General features: G+C 35.6%; 4 protein-coding genes and 1 long non-coding RNA gene across 6 annotated transcripts; 2 read left to right on the top strand and 3 right to left on the bottom strand.

Annotated features, from left to right (window-relative positions):
- Window positions 1-830: 830 nt before the first annotated feature.
- LOC109181628 (OTU domain-containing protein DDB_G0284757-like) lies at window positions 831-3,669 on the bottom strand. The gene is made up of 10 exons (XM_019331485.1): window positions 3,524-3,669; window positions 3,287-3,441; window positions 2,863-2,936; window positions 2,407-2,461; window positions 2,021-2,095; window positions 1,822-1,895; window positions 1,668-1,716; window positions 1,318-1,402; window positions 1,159-1,215; window positions 831-1,009 (listed from the first exon to the last, which is right to left on the bottom strand). Exons 2-10 carry the CDS (start codon window positions 3,299-3,301, stop codon window positions 948-950), a joined length of 546 nt encoding a protein of 181 aa, XP_019187030.1. The 5' UTR covers window positions 3,302-3,441; window positions 3,524-3,669; the 3' UTR covers window positions 831-947.
- A 6-nt stretch (window positions 3,670-3,675) lies between these two features.
- Window positions 3,676-5,088, bottom strand: LOC109181629. The gene is made up of 3 exons (XR_002054237.1): window positions 4,956-5,088; window positions 4,752-4,806; window positions 3,676-4,080 (listed from the first exon to the last, which is right to left on the bottom strand). It is a non-coding gene; the product is annotated as an uncharacterized LOC109181629 (long non-coding RNA).
- Window positions 5,089-6,398: 1,310 nt separating this feature from the next.
- On the bottom strand, window positions 6,399-9,361 carry LOC109181627 (probable receptor-like protein kinase At5g47070). Its single transcript, XM_019331484.1, has 5 exons — window positions 9,156-9,361; window positions 8,195-8,611; window positions 7,629-7,889; window positions 7,338-7,460; window positions 6,399-7,230 (listed from the first exon to the last, which is right to left on the bottom strand). The coding sequence occupies exons 2-5, from the start codon at window positions 8,579-8,581 to the stop codon at window positions 6,718-6,720; spliced, it is 1,284 nt and encodes a 427-aa protein (XP_019187029.1). The 5' UTR covers window positions 8,582-8,611; window positions 9,156-9,361; the 3' UTR covers window positions 6,399-6,717.
- Window positions 9,362-13,603: 4,242 nt separating this feature from the next.
- On the top strand, window positions 13,604-14,032 carry LOC109181092 (auxin-responsive protein SAUR50-like). Its single transcript, XM_019330845.1, has one exon. It carries the CDS (start codon window positions 13,604-13,606, stop codon window positions 14,030-14,032), a length of 429 nt encoding a protein of 142 aa, XP_019186390.1.
- Window positions 14,033-17,369: 3,337 nt separating this feature from the next.
- LOC109181624 (chromodomain-helicase-DNA-binding protein Mi-2 homolog) lies at window positions 17,370-26,048 on the top strand. Of its 2 annotated transcripts, XM_019331478.1 has the most exons (16): window positions 17,370-17,527; window positions 18,243-18,495; window positions 18,702-18,825; window positions 18,923-18,968; window positions 19,257-19,408; window positions 19,986-20,176; window positions 20,286-20,428; window positions 20,520-20,813; window positions 21,211-21,351; window positions 21,508-21,762; window positions 22,024-22,164; window positions 22,243-22,542; window positions 22,705-22,878; window positions 23,351-24,655; window positions 24,760-24,973; window positions 25,186-26,048. In XM_019331478.1, exons 2-16 carry the CDS (start codon window positions 18,345-18,347, stop codon window positions 25,851-25,853), a joined length of 4,299 nt encoding a protein of 1,432 aa, XP_019187023.1. In that variant the 5' UTR covers window positions 17,370-17,527; window positions 18,243-18,344; the 3' UTR covers window positions 25,854-26,048. The 2 variants fall into 2 exon arrangements, with proteins under 2 accessions (XP_019187023.1, XP_019187024.1); XM_019331479.1 differs by lacking the exon at window positions 17,370-17,527 and having other exon boundaries at window positions 17,903-18,495; window positions 25,195-26,048.
- The last annotated feature ends 9 nt before the right edge of the window (window positions 26,049-26,057 follow it).

Raw genomic sequence — 26,057 nt, 5'->3', positions numbered from 1 at the left:
AGACAATAATTGGCCCTGTTTGGTAAAATGGTGGTTAACCGATAGTTGTTAGCTGTTAACTGATTGTGTTAATTAGAGGGTATAAATAGTTGATAATATTAGTTGATTGTAAAAAAATATTTGGTAAATTAGCTGTTAGCTGATAGCTGTTTAGTATAATTTCTTTTCTCAAAAAGTTAATTGAAAAAGTTACTTGGGGTAGCTTTTTGAATTTTAGCCTTTTGAAGTTGCAAAAAGTTAATTAACCAAACATTTATATTGACATTTTAACTAAATCAAACAATTAATAATTGTCAAATAAGCTAAAATTGATCTATAGACCAATTTTTTACCAAACAGGGCCAAAGTCAAATGAAGATCAATTGACTGCGCTAGAGAGAGATAAGATTTTGAAAGTGTAATTTAGAGTTGTTGACTAATTTCTTCTTTATCATTTTATAAAATTAAATCTCAAATGGAATTAATCAAATTTTCAAACCCGTGACCACAAGGTTAAAAGCAAGACGAGATTAATTAATCAAATTTGATATTGCTATATATTCTGATCTTATTTGGTTTTGCCCAAATATTGCACGCATCCTGCACGTCACCAAATATACATTTCAATCTTCTAATTCGAAACTTGCATGCATGCATGCATGCCGCGCCATGGATAAAAAAACGATAATAGAAGAAGAGAGGGAGATAAAGACAATTATATTCCTGACAGGTCCACCGTCGGAGGAGAAGCCTTATACTGTCCAGAAACTGATCGTCGGAACTCGCGCGGCAAAGAATGAATATTCCTCTTCTATTTGCAAAAATCAAATATAAACTTGGTTGATATTGTTAAATTAACTACTAAAAAAATAAAAATAAAACAACAACATCTTCCTGTTGCACCATGCACAAACTAATTAACTGTACAACATAAGCTAGCCAAGTGCAACTGCAACATCTTCCTACCGCTATCTACCCTTATTCTTGCTTCCCGAACTCCAACCTTTCTTCCTCTTCACCTTAACAGCATCTGCAGTATTAGGCCGGGCAGATAGTTAGATAGATACACATAAACCAAAACAATATATATATATATATATATATATACTAATAATCCAGGACAGGACAGGACAGGACAAATTAAAGCTGAATGAAACAAAATATATATATGTTATGTACCTCCTTGAAAAACAATGGAGTTGTAATGCACTTCTGCCCAGAAACTAAGGTACACCCCTGCGTACAGACACAATTTAAGGCCACCAGTTACTAACAACTACTTCTCCTATACTTAACACTTCTCTAATATAATAATGGACATCAAAGCTAAGGAATCACCTCTTTTTGGCTTCTCCGTCTTTGGAATGATCTCGATGTACCAGGTGTCCTTGAATGATGTTACGATCATAATCTTTACACCATACTGCCCAATATTTCAAATACATATATAAATAACCAAGTGTAAACACGTACTGGATGGCAGTTTAGCATAAATAATAAAAATATGAAATGTGTGAATATAATGCAAGCACAGTGTGGGATTCAATGTCGAAATGCATTATGTACAAACTGTAATCAGAGAAAGATTGAAAAACCTTTTTTTTTTTTTTTTTTTCTTAAAGATTAAACTAAAAGCCCAAAATGAACTATATATTCAAAGAACGAAGTATGTATGAGATCTCACATACCAAGTCTGCAGCAGCCTGCAATGTCACATGATCACCCCACTCCCCATCCCTGGATTAATAAATATAAATTCTAAGGTTAAGAGAACTAAGCACCATAATAAAAGCAATATGACAATATAATGAGATAGATCAAGGCAAAGGAACGGAATAGTACTTCACCATCATCTTCAAATAATCATTGTAAGGCATGGCTATGTACTCTTTGTACATCTCAGGATGTTCTTTAAGCTGATGAAATTGAACATTATATTGTATGTGAGAACATACAAATAGGGGTTCAAGAAATTAAAACACATAAAAATAACTGAAATATTCAAGCAAAGAAAATGCATGCACTTTACTGCAATGATCACCTGATTAACAACTTGTTTTCTGATATCTCTGTGATATTCAGGTGTTTGATAAAACTGGTCTGATAAAGCACGGAACTGGAAGATAAAAGTTAAGACAAATGGTTATTATTTGAAAAATGTAAATGATGTTGTGACTACATATATAATCTCAAACTTGACGGCTGCACGAAGACTATACATACAACATCTTGTGTTATTAAGAAAGCATGTTTTCTTAATATTTTGTATGGCTGCACCCTGTTTGGCAGAAAGAGATCAGGTTTTCCCTAAACTTAGAAAATACCATTTCAGTTTCAGCATAGCAGAATACAGATATGATTCACAACATGAAAAGTGCTCCACCACTGCACGAAATGGAACGATAAAGTGTGTAAGAGATAGATAACCTGACAGTTTCCATCCCCTTCAACTTCGTGCTCAACAAAGCCGCTAAGCCGCAGTCTGAAACCAGATCGAAACACTACTAAGTACTACATGCAAAGAGTAGGAAGAAGATGAAAAGTGAAATTCAATCCAGCCATGTGATGTGAAAAAATCACCACCCTGGAACTAAACAAATAAGTTCAAAACATGATGAACCAAAATGAAGAAGTAAAATGGAAAATGCCCAGTGATGTAAATGTACCAAGATTTTAAATGACTAACAGATCAGAGCTTCTAAATGATAAATGCAAAACAAGTTCAGAAAGTTGTGTATTCATCAATTACAAAGCTCTAGTTTCTTCATGTATAGAAGGCAAGTCTCCCAATAAGAACATAATGAGAAAAAATGATTAAAAGAGGTTTTATTCCATAAATTGGTTCGTGAAGTAACAGCCATGTCTCTTTATTAAACCAACTACCTATTTAGAAGCCTTTCATGATCAGACATTGCATCATCAACTGGAGGTATATCTGTATCTGTTTGAGGAGTGTGCTGCATGAAAACAATAAAACCATAAATTTCATTTAAATTTTCTATTGAAAAATTTGTAATAACACTGTCCTAAGCACAAGAAATTTCTATTTTAAAGCTTCTAGATTCGGCAAGTGCACAGGACTATCCAACAAAGCATCTTGCAGGATTATAAACAAATCATTTAGGCAAGGAAAGTATCTCCTATGTTGCTGTCACTGTCAAAAAAAAAAATCAACAACCAAAACCTTCACAGGGGCAAAATCAGGACTGATGCACTGACTAATTTCATGATAGGGAAAAAGGATCCTAAGATTCTATTGCAAAATATTCAACATATAATCAGACAAAAAAAAAAAAAGTATACTTACGGGGACTGCATTCATTTCATTTAGCTGTCTATCAATTTCACCATCAATCTCTGATTGATTTGTTATTTCTATCACATGATTTTGTTCTTCCCCATCATAATTTCTATCTCCAGTACTAGAGCAAAAGCCAACATCTTCCAGAACACCAATATTGCCTGAGAATTTTGTAAAGCTCTTCATAACCATAATGTAAGGATACACAAAAGGCATAAGACGAGACATACAAAAAGAAAGTACCAGCATAATAATTCTCTGGTGGAATATGCCAAGGTTGGACACTAAAGGAGGACTGAGAATACTCTATATGTGGCCAAGGTTGGACATTGGAGGAGGACTGGGGATACTCCCCTGTATGCCATTCAGAAGCTCCTGTAATTGATAACCTTGACAGATCTTCGTGAAGAGTATGGGAAATGTCCTCATAATTATTGGTGTTGCTATACACTGTACCATCAGTATACGGTGGTTGACAACAGATTGCGCCAAGCTCACTACTTTCTCCATAGTTATAACTTTTATGAAGGCCTCCATAGTTATAACTAAAGAAGGCATCCACATCAAAAAAATTAGCCCCAGAATCTGATTCTGATTCACACATTGTTACCTCTTTAAGTAACTTTCCAACTCAAGATGTATCCTAACTCCCAAAGCACTTAATTAATTAATAATGTTAACTTCTCACAAAGAAACAAGTATAGATTAATGGGTTAGGAAATGCAGCTTGCTAAAGAATCCAGCATGCTGTAATAAGACTGCTTCCTTGGATGCGTGGAGTAGGCTAGCTTTCCTGAAACCTGGAAACCACAATTTAGAAGTAAGGTGAAATATTTTAGATGCAGAATGCAGAAATCAAGGATGAACATATGCTCCAGAAAAATGCCTACAAAATTAAGTGAGCTTTGATCAACTAGTAAGTTGGAACCCCTCACTGGGAACTTAATTAACCAGAAGTAGTCCCCATAGTTGTTTCTTAAAGATTTAAAGATATTTTAAAATCTAGATACTCGTAAATTTCTGTATATGTCAGCACGCCAATTCCAAACCCACAACCATTTCCAGAGATATCTAAATCACATGATTAGGCCTGGCCTTAAGAAAGCTTCAATGAACACTTACCCAATTCATTCACAACTCATCAATGTTTACCAACTGATTCCAAATCTAGAGAAAACGAACCGCTAAGCTGCCTCCGCATTTATATTAATGTTCACATTCACATTAAAAGGTGTTACACACACACACACACACACACTCTACTCGTTCTTGCATGACATCTTCTCCATTTTACTATCCTGAACTCATCATTTCCAGCAGTTTACCCAAAAAAGTATCAAAGTTTTGCATTATTTATACGATATATATTTTATCCAAAGATTTTTTGAGAGATTATTCAACACCACACAAGCTATATGTTAAAAACGAAAAACAGAAGCACCAATACAAGCTAAGTCAGCAGTCTAATTACCGGAAAAATAGAAAATTAAAGACACCGTACAAAGAAAGACAGCAGCCCGGAGTATCTGTGAAACAAACATGAAACAATTCTAAATCAGCTCGTCTGAATCGGGGAAAGAAGAGAACACAAAAGCATAATCAAAATCGAGCAGAAAAGCAATAGGAAAGTCGGTTTATATGCAAAAACCGGTGCTAAAGATGAACTTAAACAAACCTTCGGTAGAATTCCGCAGAGTGAATATGCATATGTATCTCCGGAATGTGATTTGGGTATATGAATGTGTTCACAACGCAGAATTACGTGGAGTTTGAAAGAGTTGAGAAAAGAAACGGAAAAAGAGAATGATCGTCAGTGGGGGAGAAAAGATGTTAGAGTTTGAAACGCCCTTTATATACCGTTCGGGTTTGGCTGCGGCTACAAGTGTCTGCCTTCTTTTTACAACTTGTCGTGCACAACAGATTTATATAATATCAATTTTATATATGAAGTGACATCGTATTATTAAATGCTTACATTAAATAATGCACTATATTGTTACATAATATTATAAATTATTTCACTTCTTTCAAAAAAAAATAAAAATATTTCACTTCTTAATTTTCAAAATCTGGTTCTCTTATATATATTTTTTTTACTGTGTACTTATACTAACGGATGACATGTAATCGATATATCTTTTATTTAGTGTGAACTCGTACTAATCAAGGCATATTCTGTGTATTCAATATTATTACTCATCTAAAAGAGTTATAAAAAGAGTATTTTTAAATAAAATTTACCAATAGAGACACATACAAAAAGATGAATTACCCCTTTTATAATATATATATATATATATATATATATATATATATATATATATTGGTGAATAGAAAATAAATTAGTGCAAAATAACAACAAGAGTTGATTGTTTAGTATGTTGCAATCACGTTAAAGATGTAAACTTTAGTATATGTTATCATGACATAAACATGGTAGTTAGTAGGTTCATTCTCGATTAAGGCTTTACAGAGTAGAAAGTGAATATATACAGTCACGCTGAAGATGTGAGTTTAGTGTGAATCTTACGTAAGCACGTTAGTATATGTAGTCATGCTGAAGATGTGAGTTCAGTCCGTGATTATTAACCTGAAGAATCTTTTAGTATGTCAATAAATTCCTTTTCGTTTAAGTCTTGAAATAATAGAAAGTTAATATCTTAGTCACGCTGAAGAGATGTGTTTAGTGAGTAATAATTACAAATACAGTTTGATGGATGTCATGATTGCAAATACTACATATTGATATGGGTGTCAAACTTAGTCCAATACAAGATAGGCAAATCGATGATAGGAGCACTGACAAGATAAAAGATTGTGGGCTTGGCCTAGAAGAGGAAGGAAAGTGAGATGTATCTTAATTCTTAATTAGAAAGAATGAAAAGAATTTATAGAATAAACCTACATATATTTCATGTTTTTTATTATATGAACTTTTCTAGATATCATTCAGAGCAATGCTTAAGGATAAGTCAAATGAGATTGCAGGTCGAATCCATATATTTCATTTCCCTATCTGGAAGCAGCAGAAGTGGATACAATGCCCACTTTTGGCACTGTCTTACCAGCTTTAGATTGCAACAGATTACACATTTATGGATAAAATAAATCACATGAATACATACATTTCTGCTTTTACCATTTTTCTTTGACAAGACTGCCAAATTTGCCTTTCAAGATTTACTTACAATGCAGTTCATTATACAAAGAAACAGCACAAATGCAGAATTGTTAACTACTTTAATTTTGTCATCTCAAACAATTAATACTTCTTGCTTGTAGAAAGCAATGGAAAACTGAAACCCATTCATTTACAGAGAGCAGCAAACAACAATTATATATGGCTGAGGTGGGCTGGAGTCACTAGAACACAATTCTTCATGTTATCCTAAAATATTATTCTGTAAGTTCTTTTTTCTGTCATGTAAATGCAGCAGTCAGCAGGTTTTCAGCTGTTTTAAAGACCAAATTCGAACTAACCAGCTACCATCTCCAACTTTCATATCAGTTATCCTTCGTTTGCCTTTTCTATCAACTTCATCTTTTGTTGAAATTGGGTCCGAATGAACTATAGATGGACGAGGATCCCCGATTCCAGTTGATGCTTCTAAAACCTTGTTTAACATGTCTAGAACCTCACTCATCTTTGGTCGTGACTTGGGGTGTCTGACCAAGCAGCGGTTTGCAACGAGAGAGAGCTTGTGGGCAGACTTTAAGATATTACCCTCAAGCCTAGGGTCTATGATCTGTCGAAACTTCTTGGAATCTGACAGATGTGGCTTTACCCATTCCAAGAGTTTCTGCTCACTCCTCGGGCGATTCCTATCCAATGGTGGTCTCCCTGTGATGAGTTCATAAAGAAAGACTCCATAACTCCACACATCATTCTTGGATGTGAGCCGACCAGTTTGAACATATTCAGGAGAAGCATATCCCATAGTACCAACTACCTGATAAAAAAAAAAAAAAAAAAAAAAAAAAGAGGATGTTATGCTCAAACACCTGCAGGGAAGCTTTAAAAATTAGAATATAGGCCAATTTTATTATGGAAGTTTACTGCAGTTGAGATATGAGTCAGTCCTTCTTGAGGGCCCAGCCTAGCTAACCCAAAGTCCGAGAGCTTTGCATTCCATTGCTCATCTAAGAGAATATTCGAAGATTTGAAATCTCTGAAAATAATCTACAGTTTAAAAAGAGAGAGAGAGTCAGGGAGTTGGGAGATATAGACCATTAGAAGCTCATATGTTTGATGTTAATAAACAAAAAAAATTATTGAAGAAACTTACTAGTACAGCTATATATGGAAAAAAAGAAATTAATGAACATCATAAAGAAAAAGAAAGAACACCTGAAAATCCATCCCTTCATGTAGATATGCTAAGCCACAAGCAGCATCTCTAGCTATTTTCAACCTCATTGCCCAGGAGAGAGGTGTTTCTGACTTAGCTGACAAATGGTTTTCCACACTTCTGTTAGGCATATATTCATACACAAGAAGCCGCTGGATTCCCCTCTCATCATCCTCTGCACAGTACCCAACTAGTTTCACAAGATTTTCATGTTCAACCACGCCAAGGACATTCACTTCTGTGACCCATTCTCTGTGTCCCTGAATTATAAAGCAGGAAAGTAGATAATTATATAGACTAGATGCAGTAAAACCCCAGTTTTGCTATAAGAACTAGACTGATATGATAGTAACAATTTGAATACTAATCCAAGTTGGGAAAGATGCAGGTTAAAGTCCAATCTTCAAAACCCTTGGGAGAAACTGAAATTTAAACAGTTTGAATACTAGTCCAAACGTTTAAGTTCTATGACAGATTTACAAGAAACCATAGCATCTCAAAGTAGTGGCAGTTGTTTTACATTATAATTAAAACACAAGGAAAAAGATAGGAGAAAATATCTTGCCTGCAGTCCTCTTCTACTAAGTTGTTTTACAGCCACATCAACTCTACTAGCTGGATCTTCAGAATTCTTGATTGTTGCCTTATACACTGGCCCAAATCCTCCCTCCCCAATCTTGGTTGAACGGTTAAAATTTTTCGTTGCTGATTTCAATTCTGAGAATGAAAAGTCCCTTAGATTGGATGGCCTCTCACTCATACTTGGAAATTGAGTCCTTCCCCTGGACTCTGTACTAGTATCTGATGCATTCTGAGAGCTGGATTCAAGATTAGAGTGCTTCACATCATGATCAGAAAAGCCAGAACAGGATGAGAGGACCGGAGTTGACTTCACTATCTTTGGTTCTTCATCCTTTTCATCATTGTGGAATAGAAAACACCTCATGGTCATCAATAAATCAGGGTACCGTCAATACAGATTCTGATTCAAGAATAGAACTTTAGTAATCATTTTCACATTAGATTTCAAGCATGTCATATAAATAAAATATGTCAACAGAAAGAACATCAATAACAGTCATGAATAGGAAATCCCAATTGAGTTTTCATAAGACAAGGAGGGATATTATATGCATAATAATTAAGATAGCTAAGCAGCCAATACATGCAAATAATCTCATAAAACTATAACCTGAAAACTCTAGAGGCATATTTTCCATAAAAATCACTGTTATAGTCAACAGTAGAACTAAACTGAGTGAAATATGAAGGATGAAACACTATCTTTACAAAGCCCTATACAAGATTCCATTTTCCTCAATTCAATAGAAACATATAGAATTGGTTCAGGTAGTGCAAGATGTATAAGATATAAACAAAAAAGGGGGTGAAGAAGACACAATAATACTGACTCACAGACTCAAAAGGAACCAAATTCAACCACATCGTAGTCTTGGGAGACCAGTAGTTCCTCAAATCTAAGAAAAACATCAACTTGGGGTCTCTCTAAACTAAGAAAAACTCACCTTTGTGCTTGAGAGCTGAATGCAAGGAAGGATTGACTTCTGGCAAGCTGGACTCACCAAGTATCAAATAAAGGTTCAGTCTTTGATCATTTATGAGAAAACTCAGTGCCCAAAGTAGCCTCCTCAGCTGCAAGTCAAGAACAAAGACTTGGTTGGCCAACACAGAGAAAAACGTCTACACACGGCAGCACGACAAAGTCCGCTGGTAACCATTATCCGCCAGGAAATTACGGTAACCACGTAGATACAAAAGGTAAAAAATAAATAAATGAAATTAATCACGCATAATTAAAGCCCGAGTAATGAGAGCATTGAATCTGGGGCCAAGTGGGAAAAGGTTTCTGTTAATTCACTGCAGACAAAAGCAGGTGGCAAGCCTTGCGTGGAGGCCTGGAGCAAATACAAAAGCGTCGAGTCGTTGAGAATGAGTCAATACGGTATAATTAATGGTTTCGTAACTTGTTACTTAAATTGAACCATTTTACACGCTAGTCCATACTCTTTTATTTTGAATTATTACAACAGAAATTCAACAATTATGTGTATGGTTAATAAAGAAGGATGTAAACTAAATTAATCTCATCTTATGAATTATGATTTTAGCTATTTTGACAAATGATCACAAAAAAATAAAATCAACTTAGATTGTCTATAGTTAACTGTTCAAATCAAATTTGTAAATAATCTTGATCCCATCAAGAGTCGTCAAAAGCATGCATGGGATAAACCTCGCATTATGACCTTAACTCAGAATGAGATAAACTAGTTTAGATTACTCATAGTTGACCAGCTCAAACAAAAAAAATCAATAATCTATATTTTTTTATTTACAAATTCTGTTATAGATAAACTCGTCTTATGATCTTATGCAAAAAATTACAAAAAGTTAATCCACTTTAGGTAAAGTATTTATTTTTGTAATCTCATACGGAATATTTATTTGTTACAAATATATTATAATGCATATAATTATTAGGTACAAAATCTAGGAGAGCAAATTAATTAAAATGCTGCGTGCATAAGCAAATATACATATTTTAATCAAACTAAATTCCTATAAAATAACATTCAAAAAAAAATTCCTATAAAATAACAATAATTAATTTGTTCTTCTGAATATATATATATAATAGTTGCCATTGAGAAGAAAAGAAAATTCCACAGTGCAGCGCAGCGGAGAGTTTCCTTAATTAAGACACCGACTTGTGTGGTTGTGCTCCAAAATATCAATGCCCGTAGGTGGCACGACAGCCCCATATGTTGCACTGCATGCCTTCAATTCGTTGACTAATCGTTTACCCAGCGGTCCACTTGTTATATTTTATAAATTTATTTCCTTTTTATCTACCAGCACAAATACAATGATGATGAAATGAATTGAAGAAATCTTTTTTCCCAACCATCAAATTGTTGGATATATGATGAGAAAACCCAATAATAATCCTACGAAAAAGATTATTAATCTATAGAAGTATTAGGAAGAAAAGGACGAACGGATACGGTGTAGGTTCGGGTCGGTGGTTAGCACAAGTCGAGCAAAATACTTTTTTCTTAAAACCTTATTTGCTATTTTCCACAAGTGCTAGGAGCGTTGTAGCCTAAGTTTCCCAGGATAAAACCTACAACGGTTCAACGTTTGAGCACCCAAAAGAAAGAACCCATCGAACTAGAGCAAAGTTTAGAACAAATAGCATACCTGTTTGTAACGTTCAAAACTGAATATTGAACATGGAGATTAATTCTGATGCGCGCGAAATAAAACATCCATGCTATACAATTCAATAAGCCTTAAAAACTAGAAAGGCTCTTGTATAAATACTGGTGCAAACCCACTTTCCAAACCAATGTGACATAAAAGCTACTTTAAGCATTTTTTCCTTTATTTCCAACTCAAATGATCAATATCTTTGTCTCACTATGAAGAACCTGAATCCACATGGATCTGACCCAAATTAAAAGTGTACCCCACTAATATTTGTATAACAAAATAGCTACTTAAAATGTATTTATGCTATTTTTCGAACACAAATTAAATTAATGATGCACTTGAGTACGTGTCTATAGAGTACGAATATATACATATATGCTGGATTTTTAATCATTCTTAGCTTCCTCATGCTCATGGATCGATCGCCAAATAAATCGCCTCAACAAATTAAAGTTATCATATGATAGGCTGCAGGATGGAGAAATTGAAGTGCTATGGGTAATTTGCAGCTGGATCGATCAGATAGATGTAGCAATTACTTCCATGCATATATAGATTCGAAGTTTGTTTGTGAGATCGAAATTAAAGTATGGATTGAATGCATGATGGATGAGCTTGAGAAGTTATAAGTTTTTGGAATAATGTTCAAATTAGCCACTGAACGTAACCTGAAAATGTAATTAGGCCACTGAACGAAGAAAAAATGTAATTAGGTCACTGAACGTTCCAAAAACGTGCAATTAGACCACTGAATTGAACACTCCAAATGTATGCAATTTTATCGAATAGCAGGTTACCATCAATTTTAGCAGGTTACCTGCTTACGTGGCAACTGAGGTGACATTTTTAATAATTTTTAATAAATTTTTATAATACTTAAAAAAAATTAATTAAAAAATTAAACCTCGTCCTTTTTTTTTTAAATTACATTTTTTAAAAAATTAATTATTAAAATTAATTAAAGGGAATTTAAAAATTATTAAAAATACCAACTCATCTGCCACGTAAACAAGTAACCTGCTAAAATTGATGGTAATCTGTTATTAGGTGAAATTGCATACATTTGGAGTGTTCACTGATCTAATTACACTTTTTTTTCGTTCAATGACTTAATTTCATTTTCAGATTACGTTCAGTAGCCAATTTGAATCTTATTCCTAAATTTTTTACAGTTGGTACAGAGGCAACGCAGCTAGCAATAATGTAGGGCGGGGAGGAATTCTTGATTTTGATGCAACGTAACACATACAAAAATCTTTTTTTGGGTGCAGTGCAGAGATGGATAATTAATTGGATCATCAGATGAATAGCTAGCTTGCTAGGGAGTAGTGTCATTATTTAATTTGTCCCGGGCGGCCATGCATGGATCTACCCTTCATCTTTCAATTCTCACATACATACACTAACTCTACGACGACGCGGTTGGATGGGAGGATCAGAAATTAGTATAATAATCTGGAGGCAGTGCAGGAGTTATGTGCCTACATAAAGTGTCACAGTACGGACAGTACTCAACTCCTACAATCTTCAATTCTGATCTGCATGCATTGACCCAAAAAATGGATAATCATCAATTATTATATATATATATATATATATATATATATATATATATATATATATATATATTCACCAGTTCACAACCAGCGAGCTGCTACCTGCTACAAATAAATACGAAATACTACTTTACCAAAGTAGAAATACAAGAAATGAATTGCTTTGTAAATATAATATATAATATTGTATTATGTTACTCCTATCCATCCCTAAGCAAATTGTGAACACCTGCAGGCAGGCTGCAGCGCAGCATTAAAGTCGAGATTATATGACTGAGTAATGAATTGAAGTAGGTGTGTTTGTGTTACTTTAATTTGAGGATGCTCGATCTCTCTAGTACTCTGATCTACATACGGAGTACTTTCTTTAACTAATAAAGTGCATATATATATAAAAGCATGCATCGTCCTAGGATACCCATGAGTATGTATCTGTCGTCATTCATGGTTTTGAATTGACATATGATGATTTGAATGGTGATATATGAATAGCAACGCAGAAAGATTGAAGATTTAAAGCCCCCACTTCCCACTCCTCCTCAGCTCGATCAGCTCCCAATTGAAGACGACATGTATAATGTATGACAGCATAAGTGGGCAATATAATGGGCACTGCACTTTGCCCAAGATGCTAGCTTATCCGGCGCGGCCCCTACCTTCATCTTTCATATCTTATCCGCCTGCCTGCACCATTCTCGATCATCTCCATATGTGGGGTGCCTCAATCATCTTTAATTAATTTTCCTTTCCACTGTCACGTACTCTCCATCTGATGAGAGTAATAAATACAAATACTTAATTATAGTATATATAATTGCACTTCATGTTCGTACAACGTACAGCATGGGAACATGAATAATGAAGTAGTCCTATATATATGCAGACTAGTTAAACTTACTAAGCCATACTTATGTTAGCTTGATTATTTAATTAATGAACATGCATATATATATATATATATATATATATATATATATATATATATATGCTGACAAACATTCACTTATGTTAGCTCTCTCCAACTCAACTCCTATATAAACCTCTCCTGCTTTCAATTCGTACACTCAATGCCCTTTACCTCTCCATCTGTCACTCGCTCATCAATTCAATTCAAACTGTACGTCTACATCCTATCATATCAATCATATCTACATCAACTCATCTGATATAAGCTAAGCTAAGGAATGATGAAGCAGCAAAATTTTTTCAAGGCATGCTTAAACAGATTGCACAAGATTGATAGCAGCAGGGTCGTCAAACCTCTTGCAGGCCAAGGCCGCAGTAGTGATGATGAATGCTGCAAATCATGTGGTGGTTGTTGGAATTGGGCATCACTATCAGTGAAGCATGAAAAACAAAGAATCCCCAAGGATGTTCCCAAGGGCCATTTTGTAGTGTATGTTGGGGAATACCAGAAAAGGTTTGTAATCAAAATTGGGTTGCTCAACCACCCACTGTTCAAGGCATTGCTTGATCGAACTCAGGAAGAACAACTAGTATATCATCACTCCAAATTCTGGATACCTTGTGAGGAGGAACTCTTCATCAGTATTGTTAGATGTGCTTCCCCTTCTACTTCTAGGGATCCATACATCTCAATCTGCATCTGCTGATCTATATATCTATATATGCACTTCCTCAGCTCTTGTATTTTCTATCCAATTGTATTTGTAACCAAATTCATTATCTATCTTAACCCCATCATCCCCACCCTTAGCTTGCTTGTACGCGATATGATATGATGAACAACTATTCTGGAAGCTAAGGGAGAAAATTTTAATTTTAATTTTAACCCCAGTTTTGAGCTAGTAATCAAAATCAAACAGATCATGAGTAGCAACCACTGCACTCAAATAATCAATAACACATGCTTAGCTTGCTAATTAAGTTTAATTTAGTGGATGAATAAAGGCTTTTTGGATGAATATAATTGTAATTAAAGCAATTAAAGAGGCTAGGACTATTGTGTATGTAGACATCTCAATTTAAGGAATAAAGATAAGATGGTATAATTGAACTCAACTTAATCTCACCATTATCATTCTTCCAAATAAAATTTTAAACAACTCAAATACTTTATTTTTCTTTCGGCCTTAAATGTATTTCCCTTTCTGGTACGTACTAGATATATAAATGATATGGTGTATTTTTATGGCACTTGAGACTACTAGACCAACACAGACCATATATATACAATTATACATCAAGAATACGCAACAGAGTTACTGTTATTACTCAATGTTGATCCTCTTGTTGTTGCAGAGGATGGGAAGGTGAACCATTTTTTTTTTTCCTAAAAGCAGTGTATTAGGTATATATAAAGCTAGCATAATTGAAAAAATGGTGCCAACCAAAAAATACCTCACAACCATGAACTTTTGAGAAGGTTCTATTTCCAAATACATAGTCCATATACCTTAACACCAAAGACCTGGGTGCGGTGTGTAGTTGTGGTCGGAAGAGCTAGCTTCTACGTCTTCCGGTGCTTGATACATAAACAGATACATGATGACTGAGGTCAGATACGCGTCTACAATGACTTTTCGTATCGGTCCCCACAAATGGGGCCAAAATGCGACCGCCCTCAAGCAGGGACGCAACATAAATGCGACCGACCAAACGATGCTCGGGTTAAAGAGCTCACACTAAACCAGTACGGAGAACATTTTAGGGTGGTCAGGATATATCCTACCAGCTTTAAATAGCGTCTCATAATGATTTGGAAAATGAGTTTGCACCCCTACCCCTATATAAGGCATATTGAATTGTATAGTAATTAGACTTTTTCACGTAAGAATACTGTGAGTATCACACTTGTGCTTGTTATTTTCCAGATTCCCTCGCACTCCATACTCCCACGAATTTGCAGCAACTGCGGCAAAACTTCAGAGCTTCGAATGAGTGATTTGCGAATGAAGATGAAGCGTCTTTGAATTGTTTATATTGGACTGCGGGCGGAGTGCGGAGCTAGCTAGTATATATATTATTTCTGTTTATCCACGCATGATCAACGTGACCATGCAACTTAAGCCTACTTTCTTTGTTACGGAACTTACGGCATCTAGTTGAGCGAATCCTAACTGCCACATCTAAATTAAAGGTTTGCCAGCATTTAAACCAAAAAATAAAAATTTAAATTCTAACTCATTTGCCCACAAAAGAGCTCCACACCTCAATCCGATAGGATAATGAAATGATAATTAAGGTGTCTCAGGAATTCATTAGGTAGCATTATAATGCACTTATTAACATCTCAATATGTTTAAAAGTTTGATGGGATTATTATTATTATTATTATTAAGATATATACCTTCCCATGGTCAAGAATGCAATTTGTAGCAACTAGCAAGAGAAGTAGAAAATTGTTACTATCTGGGTGAATAATAATTATTGTCTCTAAAAGTTATTAGTTTAATTGTGATTCTTATTCCTTTTTTTTTTTTTTTTTCGGCATTATGTCATAAGTTTTAAAGTTTTTTAGACACATATGGGGTTGATTTTTGAATTTTTGTGGCCTCATTCTTAAGACATCCCCATTAAGGGGTTGTGCACAGATTTTGAGAGAAAAAAGGTACGAAGTGGAGGAGAGAGGAGAGAGGAGAGAGAGGGAGAGTTGGTTTGTGTGGGTCCCACAAAGAAAAGAAGCAAGCAGAGAAGGAGAGAGTGAGCTGCACATTCGCGCCCAACGGTACTGACATCTTGTTTTTTGTTTTGATTTTTTTTAACATCCTTCTCTCATTTTCTCTTTCCTAATCATACCTACAAAAACTCCTAAAATACCGCACCAAAACTCCCACCATTGAGGATGTCCTTATAAATAAATGAGGTCCACCAAAAGTATAAGCCCAATTTTTAAAATCAATAATGTGATATATGATTTTTACTTCAAATATAATAAGTATGAACGGGTGTAACACCAGTTGAATGCAAAAATCACAATTCCTACTTCAATTCACTTCCAATTTAAATTAAAGCTAGGGCAACTAAAAGTAGCATACGTACCAATAGCCCCGAGCCCTGACAATGATTTGCCAGGTGATCTCTACCGGAGCGGCGGTGTCCGATGTAACAGCTGCAACATAAATTACATTGGTCACGGGGTGGATTTCTTAGTGCCAATAATCTATTATTGTGTTTGATGCATTAGCAGTGATTATTGTCATATATTGTAATTTGTGGAGATTGAATATGACGATAGTAATGAGTTTATGGAAGGGGAGATGAAGGGTGTTGTTGGATCAATTTCTCATGCAGTATTGGTGGTGAATGGTATATGTCTCTAGTTATCTCTGCAGATTCAGGACTTGAGACATCAGTGCTGTTGGGGAAATTGTCATACTCAATTAATTAGGTCCTAATTATTAGGAGAGAGAAGGGATTTGAGATAAAAAATAATAGTTTTAGGATTAATTATAGATTTTTTATTTCTTAAACAGCTAGGTCAAAAATAAATATTAACCCTCTATAAATTGAGGCACTGTATTGTTGCTCTTCTTGCACGTTCTAAAATCCGGCCATGGACACACATGTGCTGTAGGAGTGCATAGTAAAATGTAACAACACTATCGTCAATTGATTTATATATATGGGGATGTATGAATTACGGAGTACAATTTATTGAATTCAGGGAATTGCTCCAATCAAACACTGTCATTTTTACTTTTGTTGAATTTCATTGTAATTAAATTGCAATTCATGCTAACCAAAAAAGTCAATCAAAATATTACACCATTTAAATTTATTTTTAGCTATTCTTTCCCATGCTTTCCTGAGCTGTCTCGTACACTTGCAGAGACGATACTGCGTTGGCATTTCCTTCCCACCTTTCTTCCCAACAGTCCTCGGGCACACAGTAGAGACTGACGATTCTGTACGACGAATAAAACTGCCATTGCATTAATGATTTAATGGCATTTCCTGCATGCCCAGCCCCCTCAACGCCTTAACCCCATCCCCCCCGCTCCTACTGCTTGCCTCTCTGTTTCTGTTTTTTTTTTTTTTTTTTTTTTTTTTTTTTTTTTTTTTTTTTGGTTGGTTGAGAAAAGCCATTTAACCAGGGGCGGAGGAAGTACATCTCACTCTCTCTGCGATTTCTCAAGCGTATGAAGGTAACCTTGTAAAGCTTTCTGCATTGTAGCTCTAATTTCCAACCTCCTGTTCGGCCTCCTAGCTCGAAAGCTAAGAGCTATGGGAAGCTAACGGGCTTTACAAAAATGGTTGAGGAGGGAGACATGGAGTTTATGAATGTAAAGCTCCAAAATCACCCATGTCTCCCATACTACCATGAGCATTACTTGTGGACATATATAATACTTTTTGCTTTGGTTATAGCATCCTTTCCCTTGCTATTTAACAATTTTTTTTAGGCTAGTCGTGTTTGTGATCAACAACAAAGAAAAAGTAAAAACAAAATGTGTATACAAACCCTCAGCTGCCTCTGTTTAAATAGGCTGTGATTTTGCAGAAATTTTATGTGTGTCTTTGTTTACCCCCTCTTTATGTTGCTTTGGTGTGCAATGTATTTATAAATATGCATTGAATTGGTAATAATAATAAAAGAGATTGTGTTGTGAGATAAGAAATTTCTAAGACTTAGGTAAAGTGGTATGACCTGAAAAACTTTGTTTTAGATCTTATAAATGATTTATATCATTGCTTTTTTTTTTTTTTTCTTTTCACAAAAACAACCTCTTCTATTGTTATTACCAATTCGACATAAACACACACAATGGTTTGTGAGTTGAACTCATGGAGGGGGGCTGATATTTTGCCTATTAGTTGTCTACCAGTGCATTGACATCTTGACTGTAAATGTGACTGCAGTGTTTTTTTGGTCACTTTAACAAGACATTGCGTTGTGCATCTTGTGTAAATCGTGACAATTATTCCCTTCATTGAAGGGGAGGGATTGAAAGTTTGAGTGATATGAATTCACAATTGGGTTCTCCAAAGTATCATGAAAAAGAGGACCATGGAAATGATGGAATTGTGCATGTAGTTTCAAGAAAGAGGAAGCTGAGTGGACGAGAATTTAAGAAACTTCTAGTATCACGGGTTAAGAGAGTGAAGGCCATAGGTAAACTCTTATCACTATACATTATTGTTAATTTGAAATTAAACTATCCTGTTCTGTAATGTATGTGACAGATCTTAGCTGCTACCATAATTTAGACACATATGATATGATGTTAAGCCGTCTAAACTGAATCATAGCAATTCATATTTTATCGTGGAGACACCAAATTCTTTCTAAGCTGCATAACTTGCATATACTATCAGCAGATCATGCACACGGAAAGCAGGATAGGCTGTCTGAAAGTGGTTGCTCTGTCAGTGGAACTAATGAACCCAGTGTAACCAACATGAGAGTTGCAGAAAGCTCCTGTTCAAATTCCAAAGAAGAAAGGTATTCTGTTCTATTAAGTTACTACCTTATTCCTAGCTATCTGTTCTATATTTCTGTTTGAAACCTGGAAGCTCAGTTAGTGTTTATCTGCTCACAGGTTGGATGATTCCCTACAAGAATGTACCTCTACCTGCAATTTACAAGTAATTACCTACCTATTTGGTGTCTCTCTTCCTGCTTCAATTATTTTCATGAACATCATTTCTTGTACTTAACTTGTTCTTAGTCTCTGACCCATGAGTACTTAACTTCACTCAGTTCCCTACCCCTTCCTCTTCTCAAAGAAAGATAATGACAACAAGAGAGAAAAAGATGTAAAGACCTTTGAGAGGGAAATTTGATTGGTGTCTTGAGCATCTTTTATATGGTCTGTTATTTATGAACAATTGAACACATTGAAGTAAATTGTCACTATTTCTTGCTACACACAGGATAAAATCAATACAAAATCATTGCCTGACCTTGACTTGAAGCTTACAAATCCAGAGGCTTGTGATGTGCAGTACATAAATTCCAAACAGGATAATGAGATTGGAAGTGAGCATAGCAAATGTCTGATATGCTCTAAAGGGGGAAAGCTATTGTGAGTACCTTACTATCTTGTATTTAAAAAATAATAATGATATTTTTACCCTTTCTAAGTACTGGGTTGCATTCATTCTCCATTGCAAGTTACTAGCTATTTTTCTTCCTTACATTTAGTTGATAATATACTAAAACTGGTTGAAGCAGCCTGAAATAAAAGATAGGCAAGCCTAAACATGTTAGGGTTGTGGTACATTTATGTCCTAGAGGCTAGAGCAAGGTCATTTACACACGGCCGACATACAGGGATGAAACCCTAAATAAGAAAGCAGTCTTATCTGAGATGGTTCCATAGGCCTAGCCACTAACTATTATAAGTCCTAGTAGTAAAAGGAAACAATATTACACATGCTAGGAATATAACTAAATGCCCCCTCCATGGTTCATGACAAATGATGTTCACTCATTGACCTTACTCAATTCATTTCATCTGTTATTTGAGATGTTACTCCACTGCTATCTTCCATTTATGCATTTATGTTTTAACATCCAAAGAGTATGGGTACTAATGTACTATTTTGTCCAGTGGTGTTACTGCTAGTCAAAGCATGGTACTAATGTACTATTTTGTCCAGATGCTGTGCTGGAAAAGGATGTGGGAGGAAGTTCCATCTCCCTTGTGTAGACCCCCCACTAACATATTTCCCTCTTGGAGCATGGTACTGTATTTGGTGTGTCAAAAAGAAGATGGAATTAGGTGTTCATGCTGTGTCTGAAGGAGTAGAGTCTATTTTGGATTCTAGAGGAGCTGATTGTGAAAATGAAGGTATTGGCCATCTGCATATTATTCTATTTCATGTGAGTTGGTTTTGCATTTTTTTGTAAACATATTAACAGTGCATTGTTGTAACTGTAACTTTGGGACCTGGTGTTAGTGATGCATAAACAGAAGCAAATACAGAAGGAATATTTGGTAAAGTACAAAGGCCTTGCTCATATTCATAACCGCTGGATTCCAGAGGCAGAATTGACTCTAGAGGCTTCAACACTGCTTGCAAGATTTAACAAACACAATAAGGTGATATTGATAAAGGTGTTAATATATTTTTCATTTTTTTTTCCTTTTATGGGCTTATTGATCATTAACATTTTTAAGATGCTTTCTTCAGAATGTGAGTTGGAAAACAGATTGGACTATGCCTCATCGTTTGCTTGAGAAAAGGTTGTTGTTACTACCGGAGTCCAGTGAAACAGATTCTCTGGGGCATAATGATAATGGTTCCAATTGCCGTTATGAGTGGCTTGTGAAATGGACAGGCCTTGATTATGATCAAGCTACTTGGGAATTAGACACTGCTCCATGTTTAAATTCCTCCAAGGCATTAAAAATGATCAGTGACTATGAAAGTCATCATAAAAAGGCAAACCCAGAGGTGCACCCTTCCAAGAATGATAAGGATAAGGTACTTCTAACTATTAAACCAATACAATGAAGATTAATTATATCTTTGTTGACAGCAGGCTTCTAAAATCCTGGTTTCATGTTGTTGCTAGTGTCTTTCAATTAATGCCATCATAACTGTATGCATGAACTAAAATTGGAGGTTGCATGGCACATTAGTTGCCATTGCAGTAAAATGAATGAAGCACTACTAAGTTTTTCAATGTTGAATGATATAAGAGTATATAAGATGGGGAAACTTTGTTGTGATAAAATATTATTTCCCCAATCAATTCCCAAAAAAGTCAGAGTAGAAAAGACAAACTAGCAAGGTTATATACTAGCTAATAGTTACTGATATTTGTCATGCATATTTTTACTAGCACCTGGATGATTGTCTCTTTCTGATGTTACTGCAGGGAAGTAGAAGTCCTCTTCCTGAGCTATTGACATTCCCATTTGAATTTACAGCTCAAGTGCACAGCAATCATCTCATTTATGTGAACAAACTTCTAAAATATTGGCGCACTAGCGAAAATGCAGTTGTGATTGACAGCCAGGTTAACTAATTAATGTTCCTTGTCCAGTTTTCATGTCCACGATATAATTTTGCCCCTTGCCCTGATATGTGTGACCTGTTACCTGAATTGATAAACTGATAAGGGTATTATCAAAGCTGTACTCGAAGTAAGAAGTTGAATGTTTGGAATTTTCAGGAACGTATTCTGAAGATAGTGCTTTTAATATCATCTTTTGCAAGAGATATGAGACGGCCATTTTTGATAATCACTACTCGCCCTGCACTCTCATATTGGGAAGACGAGTTCTCACGTTGTGCATCGTCTATCAATGCACTTGTATACAAAGGGAATGAAGACGTCCGTGCTGTCATTAGGACTCTTGAGTTTTATAATGTGCAAGGTGCCATTATGTTCCAAGTTCTTATCTCACATTGTAATGCAGTTGTTGAGGTAATTTTTCCCATTTGTTGCTATATCCTTCAATTTTTTTCCCCTTTCCATCTGATAGATGACTAATTTATCACTTGAGCATCCTAAGTTATATAGTATTGACTATTGATCAAGATGTTCCATTAGTTGTCACTGCAATTCCTTAAGATTGTGCTTTCTGGTTGAATGAAACACAAATACTATGATTCTGTGAAAGAATTATTTGAATAATATTTTAACAAGAAACTCAAAGTCATTGACATTTCTCCACTCGTTCTGCAGGACATTGAAATGCTTAAATCTATAAGTTGGGAAGCAATAATCATAGATACTAGCCAACAGTCGTCTTCTGTGCGAAATTATTTTGAACACATCAAAGTGCTTGCTACTGACAAGAAACTGCTTCTTTTCCGTCAAATAGAGGTAAATATACGCCAATTGTTAATCAGTTCCCATATTCTAACATGTTCACAACTAATGAAAGCTACCTAAATTAATCAGGATAGAAGGTTCAGTTACCGCAAATTTCTCTCTTTACTTGATTCAGAATATGAAGATGCCAATAGTGATTTCCCAGAGAGCGGAGCTTACACAGAAGATATCAAGTTCAAAGAACGGTTCACAAAGTATATTGCATATGAGTGCAAGTCCTCCATGTCCAAATTTGTTGAGTACTGGGTCCCGGTCAGGCTCTCAGATGTACAAACTGAACAATATTGTGATTGCCTTTTATCAAATTCACCTTTGCTTTGCTCTAGTTTGAAGTGCTCCCTTCATGACTTACTAATGTCAACTAGAAAGGTTTGTCCAACTTTTGGTGCATCTTTTTGATCCAGTAAACTTTTGAGTGCATCTGTTCTGTTTTTCAGTAATTTTCAACAACTAAGTTGAAGGTTTCTAGTTGCTGCAATACAGTTGATATCACTAACTTCCTAACTGGAATTTACTTTCTGTACCATCTAGTGCTGTGATCACCCATACCTGGTAGATTGTACTCTGCGGAAATCCATGGTAGAAGGCATTCCAGCAGATGATCAGTTAGATGTTGAGATTGAACTTAGTGGAAAATTACAACTCCTCAATAGGATCCTTTTCGAGATTAGGAAACGAGGGCTAAGAGTCCTAATTCTTTATCAGGTAAGGTTCAACTCTTTGTTTACTTTTCCCTCCAATCCCTGTTCTTATTTCTAATACTTATAGTTGATTTATTTCCTTATTTTAAAATGTAATCTCTATTCTCAAAATACAGCATCTTAGAGTAGAAAATGTATGGGTATTCCCTTGGATTTGCAGCAGGAATATATTGAGGGTAGGCCCAGCAGAGGATAAATTCTCAGAGTCTCTTTCATTTCTTCTACTTCCTCATGTGCCTTTGATTATTTACAAACCCTATCAACCTTCCAGATTTCATTACATCCATAGTTTTTTGCTTTACTATGCTTATATGAAGCTGTTCCAGTATTCCATCTTACTGTTTTGTTGGACCACCCTCAGATATCATACAGCTCATTACAAGATGATATTTTTGAAGTAGAATAAATTGGAAATTATGCACTTTACTTTTTACTTAATCACCAGTTCTTTTCATTTATTTGATGGATATTAATAGAAAGATGGATTGCTTTTCACCTGTCAGTCCTTTGCTGCATCTGGGGGGATTTCTATTGGAGACATTTTGGATGACTTCATTCATCTAAAATTTGGAATAGACTCTCATGCACGCATTTGTGGGAATGTTTCTGCTCCAATGAGGCGAACTATACTGAACAAGTTCAACAATAAAGAAAGCGGAAAATTTGTCATTTTGATGGAAACAAGAGCTTGTGTTCCTAGCATCAAGCTTTCAGCTATAGATACTGTGGTTCTATTTGACAGTGACTGGGACCCAATGAATGATTTTAGAGCATTGCAGAAGATGACCATTGATTCAAAATTTGAGCAGTTGAAGGTCTTTCGTTTATATTCATCTTGTACTATAGAAGAAAAAACACTAATTCTTGCAAAGAGAGGTTTAAGTGTTGACAGTAACATCAAAAGATTAAAGCAGACAACTTGCCATGAACTGTTGGCTTGGGGTGCCTCCTATCTATTCAACAAGCACGATGATTGTCATCACAATATTTCATCCAAAGCTCTTCTGGATGATGTATTTTCTGAGTTGTTAAACCTATTGCCCAGCAGCAGTGAGAACAGTGGCTCTGCTAACTGCTTCAGGATTTTGAAAGTGCAGCAGAATGCAGGAGCCTACCCTCAAAATATAACTTTACCTGGTGAATTGGAAATGCAGTCGAGGGAAGATTCCTCCATCATATCAGGATTACTTGATAATGAACATGCATCCTTGTTCTGGATGAATTTGTTAGAAGGGAGGCACTCAAGGAGGAAATATTTGTCTAACCCCTCCCAGAGGGTTAGAAAACAACATTGTTTACTGGATGGCTTGCATGAATCTTCCGAAAGGGATGAAGCAGGGATACAGAAAGCAAATGCTGTTACAGTTCCAGATTCTTGTCAGTTCCAAGCAGATGGAATTGAAGCAAATGTTACTGGTACTAAAACGACAATCACAAACAATGAACAAGATCAAATAAATTGTGTAGATGCACATTCTTGTCAGTTCCAAGCTCCAAAGTCATTTCCCCTAGAAGATTCAAATCAACCACTGGCTTCTTCAGTCCAACAATCTGCAGGAAATTTATCAATACCCCTCTCAGCTGTGCAAGCAGATGGAATGGAGACAAATGGTACTACCCCAAGAAGCATAAACAATCAAGAAGATTTTGGAAATAATAATCCTATTGAGTCCTCAGGCATAGCTGACGTTCCACAGTCACATTTCTTAGACCCTCTTCAAAGAGAAATGGATAAGATACAGAAAGAGAGAGAGCAAACTATGAAATTGCATGAAGATTTGGTAAGTCTACATTTACAATTTTCCCCCCTTTTTCTTTATCATGTTCTTTTGTCATCTTCCAAGAGGAAAGTGTTACTGATTGTATTAAGGAATATGTTTTGTAGAAATTGTTTCTGAGATCTGAGTTTGAGAAAGAGTTACTGGAGATAAGGAAGAAGTATGACTTGCTGCTTCAAAATGTGGAGATGGAAATTGTACAAAAGCTAAAGGAGTGTAATGGATGTTATGACAGGGTACATTTAAACAAGTTATTAGCTGAATTCATGATTGAGAAGAGAAATGCTAATGATACAGCTAATTCACAAGAGATAGAGAAAGGTGCGCAAAATAGATTATATTATCTCATTATTGCAATGCACAGCGTATTTGAAGAAACTAAATATAACATTGTGCTTTTTAAATCAGTTTTTTTTTTTTTTTTTTTTTTTTTTTAATTCTAATCTGAACTATTGACGAATTTAATTATTTACTCTGCGGATCTACTTTCATTAACCAGATATATCAACTCTGTTTTCAACAAACTATTGCAGTTCCTACAGAATCATTGGCAAGCCAACCAGTTATTGATTCACCATTGAATCCATCATCAGATATAATGAGGGCTCCTACTACAAATCCAAAACATGTGAATTCGGATCATGCAACGAATCACCCATCAGCTGTTCAGCATACTGCCAATCTGCAAATATCATCTGTGGGCTTGCCAAGGAGTGGGACATTGTTTGGTAATCCTATATTACAGCCCGAGTTACAATCTGTGGTTCCTCAAACAGCTGGTCATCCATTATCGTCAGTATCCTTGCAATTTAGCGGGCAAAATCCTCTATTATCAGTCATGTCAGAGTTATCTGCAGGTCCTCAAACTTCTCCTCAAGTAACACCAGTAAGTTCGCCAGCGGTTGGGGCAACATCTCCAAATCCTGAATTGGCTGCCACTATAGAGTCATTTGCAAACCTGCAACCAGAACTACTTTTGGCCAGCCAGGGAACAGATGCTCCATGTGCGACTTCAACACTGCCAGAACAATTGGTAACACCAACATCATATTATCCCAGACCATTTTCTTGTATTACAGCTACGAGTTTCTCGGGGAGCCTTCAAGTAGGCTGTGAAATCAGAGCCCCCGCTCCACATCTAAGACACTTGAGACCAACTGCAGCTATTTTGAGATCAGTCGCAGACAGTATCAACTTGTAGGGTCATTGGATGATCAAACCATCTAAAAGAGTTAGTTTAGGCAGACCAAAGGGTCCTTTTGCTTTGACATATATAGACGAATGATCTTTCAGTATTTTGGAATGTTTTGCTGGCCAACCACAAACTTTTGCAGATGCAAGCATTCTTTAAGTGGTGTTTCAACCTCTGCAAATGTGGGAATGGTCTGTTTGCCTGAAAACATGG

The sequence above is a fragment of the Ipomoea nil genome, unplaced genomic scaffold (genome assembly GCF_001879475.1).
Source record: "Ipomoea nil cultivar Tokyo-kokei standard unplaced genomic scaffold, Asagao_1.1 scaffold1043, whole genome shotgun sequence".
In the NCBI taxonomy this organism is placed as follows: domain Eukaryota; kingdom Viridiplantae; phylum Streptophyta; class Magnoliopsida; order Solanales; family Convolvulaceae; genus Ipomoea; species Ipomoea nil.
Note: the sequence above shows the minus strand (reverse complement) of the source record. Positions and strands in the feature narration are given on the sequence as shown.

Coding starts and splice junctions, on each gene's coding strand:
- LOC109181624 (XM_019331478.1), top strand. CDS start 18,345: ATGAATTCACAATTGGGTTCTCCAAAGTATCATGAAAAAGAGGACCAT. Junction 20,814..21,210: donor CCAAGAATGATAAGGATAAG/GTACTTCTAACT, acceptor ATGTTACTGCAG/GGAAGTAGAAGTCCTCTTCC. Junction 22,165..22,242: donor TTCTTTTCCGTCAAATAGAG/GTAAATATACGC, acceptor TAAATTAATCAG/GATAGAAGGTTCAGTTACCG.
- LOC109181627 (XM_019331484.1), bottom strand. CDS start 8,581: ATGACCATGAGGTGTTTTCTATTCCACAATGATGAAAAGGATGAAGAA. Junction 7,890..8,194: donor TTAGTAGAAGAGGACTGCAG/GCAAGATATTTT, acceptor TTTATAATTCAG/GGACACAGAGAATGGGTCAC. Junction 7,231..7,337: donor TGACTCATATCTCAACTGCA/GTAAACTTCCAT, acceptor TTTTTTTATCAG/GTAGTTGGTACTATGGGATA.
- LOC109181628 (XM_019331485.1), bottom strand. Junction 1,896..2,020: donor GAAAACAAGTTGTTAATCAG/GTGATCATTGCA, acceptor CAATTTCATCAG/CTTAAAGAACATCCTGAGAT. Junction 1,717..1,821: donor TATTTGAAGATGATGGTGAA/GTACTATTCCGT, acceptor TTATTAATCCAG/GGATGGGGAGTGGGGTGATC.
- LOC109181092 (XM_019330845.1), top strand. CDS start 13,604: ATGATGAAGCAGCAAAATTTTTTCAAGGCATGCTTAAACAGATTGCAC.